The sequence below is a fragment of the Callionymus lyra genome, chromosome 19 (assembly GCF_982586985.1).
Source record: "Callionymus lyra chromosome 19, fCalLyr1.hap1.1, whole genome shotgun sequence".
In the NCBI taxonomy this organism is placed as follows: Eukaryota; Metazoa; Chordata; class Actinopteri; order Syngnathiformes; family Callionymidae; genus Callionymus; species Callionymus lyra.
Window position 1 is genome coordinate 11,206,612 of NC_141836.1, and position 15,352 is coordinate 11,221,963.

At 36.0% G+C, this 15,352-nt stretch overlaps 1 protein-coding gene across 1 annotated transcript in view; it reads left to right on the forward strand.

Annotated features, from left to right (window-relative positions):
* The window catches only part of plxna3 (plexin A3), a 158,848-nt gene that overhangs the window by 105,685 nt on the left and 37,811 nt on the right, over window positions 1-15,352 (forward strand). Inside the window, exon 13 of the mRNA XM_087781248.1 lies at window positions 6,288-6,488. Coding sequence (XP_087637374.1) covers window positions 6,288-6,488 — 201 coding nt within the window. The remainder of the gene's footprint in view (window positions 1-6,287; window positions 6,489-15,352) is intronic.

The window sequence follows — 15,352 nt, forward strand, 5'->3', positions numbered from 1 at the left end:
AAGAGGTCATACCGAAAAAAATGCACAGACATAATATTCCCCGTCAAAGTTCATATGTATGATAAGATAATAAAGAATAGGGCGTTAAAAAGGTTGTTTGTAGGTCGAGTACGTCCTCATAATAGAATATTTTGATCCGCTATTTTGCACTATTCAGAAAAAATGTTAAGGAATTATTAGCTTGTTTTTATATTATAACGAACAAATGCGCAGATTCGTCCGTATTAATATTTTTGTACGTGAAACCATTTTTGGGGATTTAAGTGAACGACCGTTTTTAGTAGAATATCAACGAAATCCTTTGTACACGAGGCCCCTGGTCAACAGTACAGGCAGAGCCACAGACAGGGACGATGCGTTCAAGGACCTTGTGAGTGATTTAAAACCTCTTTAATATGGAAAGTCTTGAGATGAAAGCAGATTAAATCTCAACACTGGATCAGAAGGATTGTGTTCCGAAGGTCCTCCAACCCCCCCGCCCCCCCACCACCGAAAAAAACAACAAATGACACACATTTAGGGAAAAGCCTCGGACACAGAAGTACATTATAAAAACCAGAAGGTCACTGGATGGAGCCACCGTCTCGGCCAAAAGGCCCTGAAATATGCGGTGAGAATGAATTGTCCCCGGATTTGTAATGAGTTATTTCCCGGCGCGTTTTCCGGACCCTTCATAGATCATCGCGAATGAAACTGAATAATTAGGGGGAAAATTGTAATGAGTTTGAAAATGTCAGAAGTAGTTTAACTCATCCAGGGCTGACAGGGCGACCGATGTGAAGGTTGGAGGGTCGGAGCGTTACTTTGAATTGATTCTATTGTAATAAAATATATATCCTCGGAAATGGTTGAAAAGACTCAAAAGATACTTGAATTATGATATTGTAGGTCACATTGTGTTATAAGAAAAATTAGCTAAATTATTAATTTTGTTTTATTTTGGAATACATTTATTGTTATTTATTTTGTATATCTTCATTTATATCTATAATCGGTATAATTACTAAAATTAAGAACAGGTTATATTTCCCTTAAGATTAACTGGTAAATTGAAAGCTTTGTCTTTTAGCTCAGCTCTTTCTTCACCACCAGTGAGTTCTTTTGTCCAAAAAACAAAAACTAATAATAAAAATACCAAAAAAAAGGGGTTCTTTTACATTTGAATAGCATAAACAACAAACCATTTAAAAATAATTAAAATTCTAGTTGAATAAATAATAAAAGTAACATTACTTCGAAAATATTTTCTTTCAATGTTTGTATGTTGAAAACATTGTTATTTTTAATGATTCAAAAATGTCACATTTAAATCAAGAGTCACTCAAAATTTTAATTTAAATAAACAATTTTTACGGAGCAGTCTCACCTGCAGTTAATACAAAACTCTTCGCGAGAATTCTGACCCGCTCTAGTAGGAGAACTTACATTTCCCTGATCCTTAAAACCAGGAGAGAAATCCTTCCAGGCTGTTGCTAGTAAACTTTGCTCTCCCTCTGTGTTTTGTGGCGTCTACTAACTCTGACCATGTCCTTATATAAGCTTGTACATCCATAGTATATGTTACTTATCTTATCTTAAACACCGGCATCTTTATATGTCAAGAGATCAACACGAACATAAAAGCGATACTTCACTTAAAATTGCCATCATTTTCTATTCACCTTAATGTCGACTAAGGGTTGGGATTATTTTCAGAGTAATCTGTTCCTTTTAGGAGTTGTAGACAAAACGTTTTGTTCATTTTTATGTAGCGACTGGAGCTCAGTTGTCTTCATCTTCGTCCAAAAAGACACTTAAAAACATCCAAATACCTTTATACTGCTCGTCTGCAACGTCCATCTTGTGTTGATGCTTCGACATTAGGAATTGTTTAGAAAAAACTTAAATAAGTCTATATTTTTAGATTGTTTTTACCAGGGTAAATCTTAACACTTGAGCTAAAAGACTGTAGTAAAATAAAATAGTGAATTCACAAAAGTAAAACGTCCTTGTCTTTGTTTACAGTTTCTGACGATAAGAATTATTATACTTAGAACCCGATGAAAAGCGCTTCAGTCGTACCTGTTGTCGCTAATAACCGGAGAAGGACTCCTGATGTCGCGCGGATCGAGCGGCTTGTTATCTCCTTAGCTCGCAGGGATCGAGGCGTCTGGGCGTCTTGTTGACGTGATTGGTGCACAGTGTCATTACCGGGCGACAGTAACAACCTCTGATTGGCTAATTGGTAAACGGATGATGAATAACCTCTTAATTGACACAAAAGCACCCAATCACAGTAATTAATGTTAATTACCAGGCAATTAGGGCGAGTCGCGAGCGAGACGAGATGAAAGATTTGAGAGAAAAAAGGGGGAGGGAAAGACAACACTGAAGGGTGCGATTAAAAGAAGACACACTCAAGAGATGGATGACGTTTAAAGGCAAATTACTCCCGATAGGTGAGCACTCGTTTTTTTGTCTGTTGGAAAAAAGTTTCTTCACGAGTTTCCAGCTGAATTAAACGGCTGGTTGCAAGAACTGCTCTTTCTCGCCACTCTTGTCGTGATTATTGGTCATTAGTTGTGCAATTTTCTTCCACGTTCACCCTCCAGTTCTACTGCGGGGATGGAAAAACCAAGACATCCATGTGTGGTTCTGAGAGCCTGCAGTGGGTTTTAAACTACATTTCAAATCCACCAATTTACTTTTTTTTTGTATTTAAAATCCTCTTTAAATGTGCTTTGAAACGTTATGTGTTCCACATGTGTGTGTGAATAATTTAATTCAACAATTTCTATATTTCAAGGTTAATATAATATAATTAAATGTAATTGAAAAATATATATTTTTTTAAATTAGATGTTTTCATTTAAATATAGCATGTTATTGAAAAATATATTTTCATATTTTAATACACTTTTTTTCCTGAAGCCTTTTAATTCAATATAAAGTTGTTGGTATGAAGAAATTACCAAAAGAGTAATTATTATTTTTATAATGAATTTAAAAGGCTCCCATTTGAAACATGTTTAATTTAGAATATTAAGTTTAGTATTTTAATTCTTTTTTTTTAAATAATTGAAAATAAAATGCATGTTTTCACAAAGGTCGCAAGGTTTGATATTATAATTTAACTTTTTTTTCACTATTTTCTATTTTTTCCTTTTTAATTTAAATGACAAAAATGTTGTTTTAATAGTATCACTAGACAAAAACCAAAAGAATACCGAGCTACGTGATTTAAACTCTCAGCCAATCATAGACGCTCAGACACGATCACATGACGATGTTGAACCTCATCACTGCACATTTTTTATATTGAATTCAAATGGCTATGAATTAAAACATGTTTATTTAGGAACATTTATTGTTCAATTATTGAAAATAGAATATCAAACTCTATGTGTAAAAAAAGTAGGAATTAATTCTAAACATATTAAGATTTTATTTATATTTAATTAAATTAATACAAAATGAGAAAACGTTCAATATACAAATTATGGAATTCAATTATTGAATGAATTAAATTAAACCTTTCGAAAAAGATATTAAAAGATTCAACATTTACAATGTTTAAGTATGAAAATATAATAATATTGATGCACTTCCTCAGCCACTGCTAGTGGTTCCAGGTGTTCCAGGGTCAGAGAGAGAAGCTGCAGGATCAAACCTGAACAAACCAAACAAACCGCTCAATTTGTCTTCTAGTTACGGGTTGCCTGTCAGGATAAATGTTGAGTTTTTCCTCTTCAAATGAGCCACAGTTGGTTTCCCAAAAGAAACACACACACACACACACACACACACACACACACACACACACACACACACACACACACACACACACACACACACACACACACCATCTCCACAGTCCTCGGCGTCTGCTGTGCACTGGACCACTTCCTGTGGAGGTAATAGTCTTCCTGTCAGTCACAAAGCAATTAATTATAGCGTTGATGCTCGTTAATAAAGGTTTCACTCCGCTGGGAGACGCAGCCGGTCCATGTACAGTGAGTTCCGGACGAACCCCGGGATCTTCCAAAAGCTTCTGGCTCCAGCTGTCCGGTGAAAAACAACACATTTGACACTGAAGTCAAGAAAAGAAACACCAACCTGATCAGCTGGTTCCTGCAACATTCACATCGGCTTTGACGTTTTGAATTAACGCTGGGTTTTTGTTCGCTACCTTGGGCCACTCAAAATTTTATTTTATCAAACTAACTTTTACAGAGCTGTTACAGGCAGTAAATACAAATATCTGCAGCAAGAATTCTGACCTGCTCTAGTAGGAGAACTCACATTTCCCCGATCCTTAAAACCAGAAGAGAAATCCTTCCAAGCTATTGCTCCTAAGCTTTTGGAACGATTTTCCTCTGTGTTTGATGGATCTACTGACACGGACCATGACCTTATATAAGCTTTGACATCAATAGTATATGTTACTTATCTTATCTTAAACACTTTTCAAAATAAAACTGATTTTCCAAGCTTGACAGGGGCCAAATCTTGTCCGCCAAATCATTTTATGCAGAGTATATCAATTTCCATGTCGATATTGTGACCTATAAAGATGTTTATGTTTAAGATAAGATAAGAAATGGAGATTATAGATGTCAACAATTATACAGAAAGTTTTGTTAAGAATGATGGGTTTGATGCAAGACGAACACAGAGAAAATTAAGATAAATTTAGTCTCCACGAATAGAAAAACGAAAACAATATCGCAATCAGAATCTTACTTCCTGTTTGGTAAATATCTGTTCATGAAGTGTGACCAACTTTTGTGTCAAGTTTTTATTTAAGTTTTTATTCCAGTCTGTGCTGAAAAGAGTCGGCCAGAACTTTCAAAGATTGACTGAAACCTGGTTTGTCAAAGTGAATCTCATAAAAATATTTTAACAATGTACGCTGATGGGTCCAAAAACTTTATATTCCTCCAGTTGTCCAATAAAGAAGAATAAGTTTTGTAATTTAAGACAAAAATATTCTTTGTTCCTTATCTTATCTAACATCCCGGGGCTCCACACGTGTCCTAGTTCTTAATGGAACGCCTTGTGTTAGATGTTTTTAAAACCCCAAAAAACAAAACATCTTCTTCATCTGTATATTTGTTTATAAGAGTAAATTCTCATTCTATCTGCAATTTCCTACATTATTGAACGCGCCGCACTCCTGGGTCTTATGGAAAATATTCTCATCTCGTCTCCATTTGATGGAAGAGACACTTTATGATTGTAGACCACTGGAGGATGTTGAAGAGGCATATTTGAGGCACGGAAGTCTTCCCAGAGGACCCAACAAGAAGTCGCCCGCCGAGCCTGTCGTGAACCACATTCGGCTGCTTTAACTACTTTTCCATCTAACGTTTGTTTTGGTTCTGCAGTTTTTACCGACGTCTGGTAGCGCTGAACCGTTATACCATCCGCTATAAACTGAGACCGGACTCTTTTTTTGCAGGGCAGGGTGACCTGCTACAGAAGTTTTTTTTTCTGTCTCCTCATGAGTCAACGATACGATGTATTGTGATACTGTAGTAACAAGGATATATTAGTGTTATTGTCGAGTACTTTACTCTGGTGTTGACAGAGTTTACAGACGAAGTCGTAACTGCTTTCATTTGTTTTGAAACCAAAATATGTCCAAACATCGGAGACGACTGTATCCTCTTTTCCTCAGTCATCGTTGGATATCCTAAGCTGCGGAAGACTTGATAACTTCTGCCATCTAGTGCCCAGACATTTCATTGCAACATAAAAATGAACACCGTGAATATTTGTGTGTTAATTGAAAAAAAAAATCGTTTTTTTTTATTTCATAAAAAATGATTGATACAATATACTTAAGTGTATTGATATTTTTTCTACGCCCCTACAATGTTTATAACAAATGTATTTGGAATGGCCTCTATTTTTTTGGACCAGACAAGAATTTAACAAACCTACCTTTTTTCGTCTTCATTTCTCTATTACTTTACATTGTTTAATTAAATTTATTGTAATTGGGGTTTTTTTGTTATTGTTTTTATAATTTTGACTTTTATAATCCGCTATTAGATTCAAAATCAATTCCATTAACAACTCTTTTTTTGGGTGTTTTTTGCTGATATATATATATATTTTTTCTTTATTTACTTTTTGTTTTTTTAATAGTTTTTCTCCACATGTTTATGCAGATTTATATTGACAAGCATTTAATATATGCTGTATTTATCTATTAATATATTAAGATATATATATATATATATATATATATATATATATATATATACATGATGAGTCTCACCTCGCTCTCCTTGTCTCCGTAGGGCTGTCCTCAAATCCTTCCCACCTCTGACATCCTGGTCCCGGCTGGAATGTTGCGTCCAATTACGCTGCGAGCCCGGAACCTCCCTCAGCCACAGTCGGGTCAGAAGAACTACGAGTGTGTGTTCAGCATCCAGGGCAAAGTCCAGCGGATCCCGGCGGTCCGCTTTAACTCCTCCTGCATACAGTGTCAGAACACCTCGGTAAGACCGACTTAAACTCCCAGCATGCATTTGTGTTGTGTGAACGGGGCGGGCGAAGAACAAAAGAAATACAGGAAGCAGATTGCAGTGGAGGTGGAAATGAAAAAAACTCTTGTTGTAATTTACTGCGGGTTCACGGGAAAATGACTGGTCGGCGAAAGACAAGGACAAAGCTGGAGGACGAAGCCAAAAGGCTCCCCGGGGAGTGCTGGAGGATCTGAAGTTCAGTGGGAGAAAAAGCAAATTTAAGTCTTACTCCCAAGATTTGATGGATCCCGTCCAGCGTGGCGTCCACTTCCCCTGGAGGAAACTATCAGCCACTCCACCCACCCCCCCTCATTAAATTCAGCCATGAATCAAGTGAACAAAAGATCTAAATCATCACATTTTTTTTGAAGTTTGCGTAACCATCAGTCTGGTGGTTTCAAGAGCTCTTAATCTGCGGCAAAAGGAGGTTTAATGGAATGAAAAGTGGTTCTGAGAGGGCTTCAATTATGCAGGTTATTTTTATTCCAACGGAGGTGGAGAATTAGCCACATACACGCCGTTTAAATCACTCCAGCAGCAGCAGAACTCTCCCGTGTGCAGCAGGATCAATAATGTAGCACCAAGAGCGGGTTAACGACAGTTATTGTAGTTTCAGTTACTTTCATGAAGGATTTAAAGTTTCTTTTTTCGTCTACAATACTTGTTGAATTGGTCGCACAAATAGCCTCATTAGCCGCATTTGCATATAAGCTGCTTAAGTACTGCATTTATGAGTTTTATTTCTTATTAATGAAGTGATATCAACCATTTATTATAATTATTTACTTATTTTTACTTGTTCATACCAACTATTTTATATTATTCAGTGAAACTAGGAAAGACTTTGTGGATAATTGGGAAGATTGAATGGAGGATAGATGGATGGATGGATGAATGGATTGATATAGTATATTTGGATGTGTGGGTGGATGGATAGATGGATTGAAGGATGTATAAATCAATGGGTGTTAAGATGGGTGGATGATGTATACATTGAAGGGTGTAAAGATAAGTAGGTGGATGTATAAATTGATGGGTGTAAAGATGAGTAGGTGGATGTATAAATTGATGGGTGTAAAGATGGGTAGGTGGATGTATAAATTGATGGGTGTAAAGATAAGTAGATGGATGTATAAATTGATGAGTGTAAAGATGAGTAGGTGGATGTATAAATTGATGGGTGTAAAGATGAGTAGGTGGATGTATAAATTGATGGGTGTAAAGATGAGTAGGTGGATGTATAAAATTGATGAGTGTAAAGATGAGTAGGTGGATGTATAAATTGATGGGTGTAAAGATGAGTAGGTGGATGTATAAATTGACGGGTGTAAAGATGAGTAGGTGGATGTATAAATTGATGGGTGTTAAGATGAGTAGGTGGATGTATAAATTGATGGGTGTAAAGATGAGTAGGTGGATGTATAAATTGATGGGTGTAAAGATGAGTAGGTGGATGTATAAATTGATGGGTGTAAAGATGAGTAGGTGGATGTATAAATTGATGGGTGTAAAGATGAGTAGGTGGATGTATAAATTGATGGGTGTAAAGATGAGTAGGTGGATGTATAAATTGATGGGTGTAAAGATGAGTAGGTGGATGTAAAAATTGACGGGTGTAAAGATGAGTAGGTGGATGTATAAATTGATGGGTGTAAAGATGAGTAGGTGGATGTATAAATTGATGGGTGTAAAGATGAGTAGGTGGATGTATAAATTGATGGGTGTAAAGATGAGTAGGTGGATGTATAAATTGATGGGTGTAAAGATGAGTAGGTGGATGTATAAATTGATGGGTGTAAAGATGAGTAGGTGGATGTAAAAATTGACGGGTGTAAAGATGAGTAGGTGGATGTATAAATTGATGGGTGTTAAGATGAGTAGGTGGATGTATAAATTGATGGGTGTAAAGATGAGTAGGTGGATGTATAAATTGATGGGTGTAAAGATGAGTAGGTGGATGTATAAATTGATGGGTGTAAAGATGAGTAGGTGGATGTATAAATTGATGGGTGTAAAGATGAGTAGGTGGATGTATAAATTGATGGGTGTAAAGATGAGTAGGTGGATGTATAAATTGATGGGTGTAAAGATGAGTAGGTGGATGTATAAATTGATGGGTGTAAAGATGAGTAGGTGGATGTATAAATTGTCGGGTGTAAAGATGAGTAGGTGGATGTATAAATTGACGGGTGTAAAGATGAGTAGGTGGATGTATAAATTGATGGGTGTAAAGATGAGTAGGTGGATGTATAAATTGATGGGTGTAAAGATGAGTAGATGGATGTATAAATTGATGGGTGTAAAGATGAGTAGGTGGATGTATAAATTGACGGGTGTAAAGATGAGTAGGTGGATGTATAAATTGATGGGTGTAAAGATGAGTAGATGGATGTATAAATTGATGGGTTTAAAGATGAGTAGATGGATGTATAAATTGATGGGTGTAAAGATGAGTAGGTGGATGTATAAATTGATGGGTGTAAAGATGAGTAGGTGGATGTATAAATTGATGGGTGTAAAGATGGGTGTATAGATGACAGATTGTTTGACATGTGTACAGTGTAGAGTCAGTGTCAGGTGTGTTCTCTCTAAGACGGACGGATCAGACTCGTCGATGCATTAGACACTTTCACGAGACTCGATATCATCACAGGCCCTCAGAAGGTGGGACTCTCCGCTTCAGACTGAAGCAGCTTAAAATGCACTGATCTGAGAGGATCCTAAAGGTGACTCAGCCGAGCGAGACGCTCTTGCAGCCTCAGCAAGCTCACACGTGTCAGCCTGCTTACTCTCAGTTGTCAGCTACATGACTGGTGGAGGGAAGCGTGGAGCTGCAGCCCTGCACTGTCAGCTCTCCAGTGGAGTCACTGTTGTGAGGACGCAGAAGCTGAATCCATTAAGACAATGCAGCATTAAGCCATATGATTAAGAAAATGTTGTTCCTGTCAAGGATGTAACAGTTGAATTAGCTCCTGAGACTCTTGTTCTCTTGTGTTAAACAAAGCTGCTGAAACTACTGAAGGATTCCAAGTGACAAACACTGTTATACAACCGTGACTTTTCACTGCATTTAAGGTCCTGAATTTCTGATACAATACATATCATGATACGGGGGCAACGATACGATGTATTGTTATACTGTAGTAACAAGGATATATTAGTAGTATTGTCGAGTACTTGACTCAGGTGTTTACAGACAAAGTCGTAACCGCTTTCATTCGTTTTGAAACCAAAATATGTCCAAACATCAGCTTTAAAAGCTGCCGGAGACGACTGTATCCTCTCGTCCTCAGCCATTGCTGGATATCCTTGTTCCTTTAGCTGCGGAAGACTTGATTACTTCTTCTTATTTAGTGCCAAACGTTCATTGCAACATAAAATGAGCACCGTGAATATTTGCGTGTTAATTGAAAACAAATCTAATTGTTTTATTTCATAAAACTTCATAAAACATTAAAAAAGATTGATACAATATATTTAATTGTAATGATATTTTTTTACACACCTACAATGTTTTTAACAAATGTATTTGGAACGTCTGTAGCGACCTCTATTTTTTTGGATCAGACAAGAATTTAAAAACCTACCTTCCCTTTGTCTTCATTTCTCTATTACTTTTCATTGTTTTATTAAATTTATTGTAATTGGGGTTTTTTTTTAATATAATTTTGACTTTTACAATCTGCTATTACATTCAAAATCATTTTTATTAACAATTTTTTTTTTACAATGATACATTTTATTTTTTGGGTGTTTTTTTTGTTGCAGATATTTATTTAACTTTTATGTTTTTTAATATTTTTTCTCCATGCAGATTTATATTGACAAGCATTTAATATATGCTGTATTTATCTATTGATATATTAAGATATATATATATATATACATATTTTTTGCGTTATTTTAGAGAGGACATGTGTCAAATTATTTTGAGTTTGAAACTACTTTTCATAGTCAAAGTAGGTTAAAGTCCATTTAAATATTATGATCTATCTTACCAGTGTTAAAGATAAGATAAGGACTTTGAATATGTGGAAAACTATTGTTGAAGGAAAGAAACGTTTGACAAAAGAGGTCAAATTCGGAGATGACTAAAGCAATGAAACTTTTTTTGAAGATGATGACGATAATGATGGTTTTCCATTGGTTTCACTGTTGTAAATTTTTCAAATGCAACTTTATTGACATCACTTCCCGTCACAGCTCGTACTTTTTAACTACACCCGCGCAGCTTTCTACTTCTACTGCACAATGATGACATCACATCAACGTCTCCGTCGTCCTCCGTTGACCTAGTTGTTGGGGGGGGGGGGGTGGACTTCGGTATGGGGGTCGGTAAGGGGGGGTGGTCTTGTCATCATTAGTCAACGAGAGCACCTCCGACCGTGTGTGTATGTGGTGACCTCCTGACCCCCCCGATGTCAGGGGTCAAGCTCGAGGTGGACAGCTAGTATTGATGTGTCTGACTGGGATTCAATTACCAGTAAAGCACAGACTCACACACACACACACACACACACACACACTGATTGATTACGGTGCTCCAGCGAGACGACACTGACCATCCGCTATCCCCGCAAAAAAAAAAAAAAAAAAAACTTGGACCCAATTCCTGCCCTTCATCCGTCCTTCTGTTGCACCGTCCACGTATGTGCGTGTGCGCATCTTGATTTAATTAAGTCACTGTTCCCGGGGGAAATTGTCCATTTAGTCCGACATGATTCACGCACACCCGTCCAGCCATTCCCAGCATTCCTGGCAACAACCCCGGCCTTCATAATAAAAGCACAATGTGAGTGTTTGTTTCCCGCGGACCAGAAGAAAAAGTTTAATAAGATTTTTTATTTTTTTGTTGCGTTAATGAAATAAAGAGATGATTCAGTGACAGTTAATTTCACGCAGCTGCAGCGGAGCCGGCGGAATAATGAAGGCTGTAATTGACAATTTTTCATGATTTAATGCGAAAGAGAAGCAGCTGAACTTTTGTGTCGAGCAGATTATGATGTCGCGGCGGAGGAAGGCTTCGTATCTGCTTGTAGATGTGGGATTAAAACCTGCTAATCTTGGATTAATACGTCCTTATTTAAGTTTAGAACGTGTGGAAAATATGTTATTTTATATGAAAGATAAAGTTAAATAAAAAGGAAATCCTAGCAAAGTTTGAAAAATAATAACACATATCCATAGAAATACATAATATATACGTTGAATAATGAATAGATAAAGAAGATTATTTTCTTCCTACAGTATAAATATTGTGGACAAATATATATATATTCAGAAAATGTTATAAATAACGATTAAAAAATAAATAACATAATGATTATTTCATTATGTTATTATATTTATATTTTATTTATCATTATAGATAAATAACTTGGCACAATCTGATTAATTAAATATATTTTTTACATGATGTTGAATTAAAACAAAAGATATAATTTAAAGGTGTTTTATTATTTAAAAGGGTTTTATTATAACAAAGTTATCTCAAGAGTTATAGTAACAAGGGGAAAAACAGGTCCCAGCCAATCACAATGAGCCACAGAGGCGACAGATTTAGCAGGAAGAAACCTCGACCAGAACCAGACTATGCGTGAACAAAAAGACAGGGGGATGAAGGGGAGATCTTGAGAAAAATAAATAATACATTTAATTATACAAGAGTGATGTTTAAACATCACAGGGCTGCGTTTGAACTTTGGATTTCCACTTGTCGTGTATTTTTGTCACACGGTCGCCATGGCGAGCTCGACGTTGGGGGGGGGAAGTGGTCGTCATGGCGATGACACAAGCTCCCGACGGTGACCGGCGAGCGCTGTAACGTTCGAGGCCTCGGAGCGAGACGGAGAAAAGAAACACTGGAAAAAATAACAGCTTCTGCACTCACGGGGGAAAGACACTTTTCAGTGAAGTGCGTAACCCTTTGGAACTGTCACGGCGAGAACATCAGGAGGAGAAAATTGGTAGAAAGATTAAATTTCTGTCGTTTTTTTCCTCCGTAAATGGGGTCGTAGGGAAGATTATTATCAGAATATTGAACCGTTTAATTTATTTAAAGAGTTGAATTATGTTTTTTTTAATCATTTTATTCAAGAACTTCCAGTCTTAAAGGTTAAATTAGTTTTTAGGAACTAATTGAATTCAATAATGTAAATTACGAGATTTACTTTTTTCAACTGAGAATTTTTCAAAACATACATTTTTTATTGTTTAAGCGCTTTGTGACCCTGGTCTGGAAAAGCGCTCTATAAATAAAAATGACTTACTTACTTACTTACATTTGATGAAACAATGCAACTTGCAGAGAATCACATGATCGATTGTATATTTAGTATTGGCTGAAGGCACCAACGTTTTTATATTGAAATTTTAAAGGCTTTGGATTAAAAAAATATTGAATTTAGATCATTTATTTTTGTTCAATTCATGGAATTAGAATATCAAACTCTATGTGTACAAAAAAATGTAATTTATTTTTTTTAATTTATGTTATTTAATGTAACCTTTCTATATAAAGTCTATACTAGTACTACTAAGAATACTAGTACTACTAAAAGTACTACAAATACTAGTACTACTACGAGTACCACACAAACAATTACTACTACGATTAATACTAGTACTACTATGAGTACTAGTACTACGAGTACTAGTACTACTACGAGTACTACACGTACTAGTACTACTAGAGTAGTACAAATAGTAGTATTTCTACGAATACTAGTATTACTTCTAAGAATACTAGTACTTCTTCGACAAGTACTAGTACTTCTTTGAGTACTAGTACTATGAGTTCTAGTACTACGAGTACTAATAGTACTACGAGTAGTACTACGAGTACTCATACTACTACGAGTACCTGTAGTACTAGTACTGAGAGTAATTCATAATAATAATAATAATTTAATTTAAAGTGTGTTATCACAACAAAGTTATCTGAAGACACTTTACAGTTGAAGTAATACTACAGTGGAGAAAGTAAAAACAGATCAATAATAAAGTACAGTGTGGCTGGAGCAGGAAAAAGTTCCTTTTAGAAGAACCTGGAGCAGAAGTAAACAGTTGATGAATCAAAACAAGAGCGTCCAGGTTTACTTGTTGAACAAAGACCCGTGCTGTGTCTCAAATCGCATACTAATCTTAGTATGCTAGAAGTTAGTATGCATCAGTTTAGTATGCATACTAACTAGTACGCAAATTCTCCGCAGATAGTATGTCTCAAATCAAACCCTGAAGCTACACACTAACCGGAAATCACATGACAGCTTCTTCTTCTACTTCTATTTAACGATGTTTCAAGCAGCTGTTTGAACGCTATCGACACCTGCTGGCAGCACGTATTGCAACTTTGGAAAAAGAAATAAAGAAAAAATATGAGAATCTAAATAATCGCGAGATATTTAAGCTGGTTTCAGCAGCGAAGACATGTTTATCCTCCTACTGCTGCTGAAAATACACATTTAAGTATATGCATATATATGCATTTATATATGACGTAACTTCCGTTTAAAATGTCACTGAAATGGCGGCTGTTTAGTATGGTTAGTGTCCATCGAACCATGCTAGTTTTGTGGGCGTGTTAGTATGCCAATTTAGTGTGCATGGCGCACTAAATTTCGCATACTAAGAATTGAGACACACTAACGTACTAAAAATACTAACTTTTAGTACGCTAGTATGCGATTTGAGACACAGCACAAGATGACACGATTGATCAGGTGAAAGCAATCATGGATAAATGAACACATGACTTCCTCAACCAGACCCTGCGATGGATCACAGATTCACTGATGCACTGAGACAACAATGTTTTTAGAACCTATGAAGAACTCAAAGACAAAATCAAAAATACAGGAACCACTGCTCAATACTGTTAAGTTGAATCTCAGTGTGTGAAAGAACTGCATTTCCCAGAGTGCACCAGCAGCAGCTGCTTCAGTCATTGTCACTAATGAGCAGCACCTGTGAACTGTGAGGTAATGGAGGCTCTCAGTCAGTCAGAGAGAGAAGACGCTCCAAGTTCACAACAATGGCTTCAGTCCAAAGACACCAATGGTCGGTGAAATGTTTTCTTTACTTTGATTTAGTGCTTGTTAATTCATTTAAAATATTTGATGAAGTTGTTTAAATGAATTTAAATGAATTTAAAATATTTGAACGTTTAATTATTTGAATGAATTCAAAATGTTTCAATGTTTAAGTTAATTTAAAATGAATTTAGAATGTTTAAATTAAATGGATAATTAAAATGTTGTGTTTATCCGTCTTTAAAGGTTTACAACCTAATTACTAACAATCCGAAAGAAAATAAAAGTGAGTGAAACGTTTGAGTTGTCATTTGGAACCTGAACAAGAGTTGGACTTGACAAGCTGTAGGAAAAAATAAAACTCTGTTCATTTCGTGGTATGAACCTCACTCTTGGTGACTGAGGTCTTGGGTTCAAAACCCAGAGGTGATATGAAACTTTAGTTTGTCTCATTGTGTAGATATAGTTTGTGTTTAGTCTGTGGAAAACTTCTCTTTTATCTCTTCCATTCTTTCTTTTATTCCTCTTCTTCTACCCCATTCATTTCAATGGGGAAACTCTTCAACTCATGTCCAACTCCTTCCAGTTTGACCTACCACTTATACTTTTACGACGAATTCTACTACTTCTTCCAATATTAATTCTACTACTAATACTACTTATACTTTTACTACTAATTCTACTACTACTTTTACTTTACTTCTCCCTTTTACTACTAATTCTACTTCTTCTACTTTAACTATAAATTCCTCTTACACTTCCACGACTACTTCTACGACTAATACTACTACTACTTCTACTACTAAT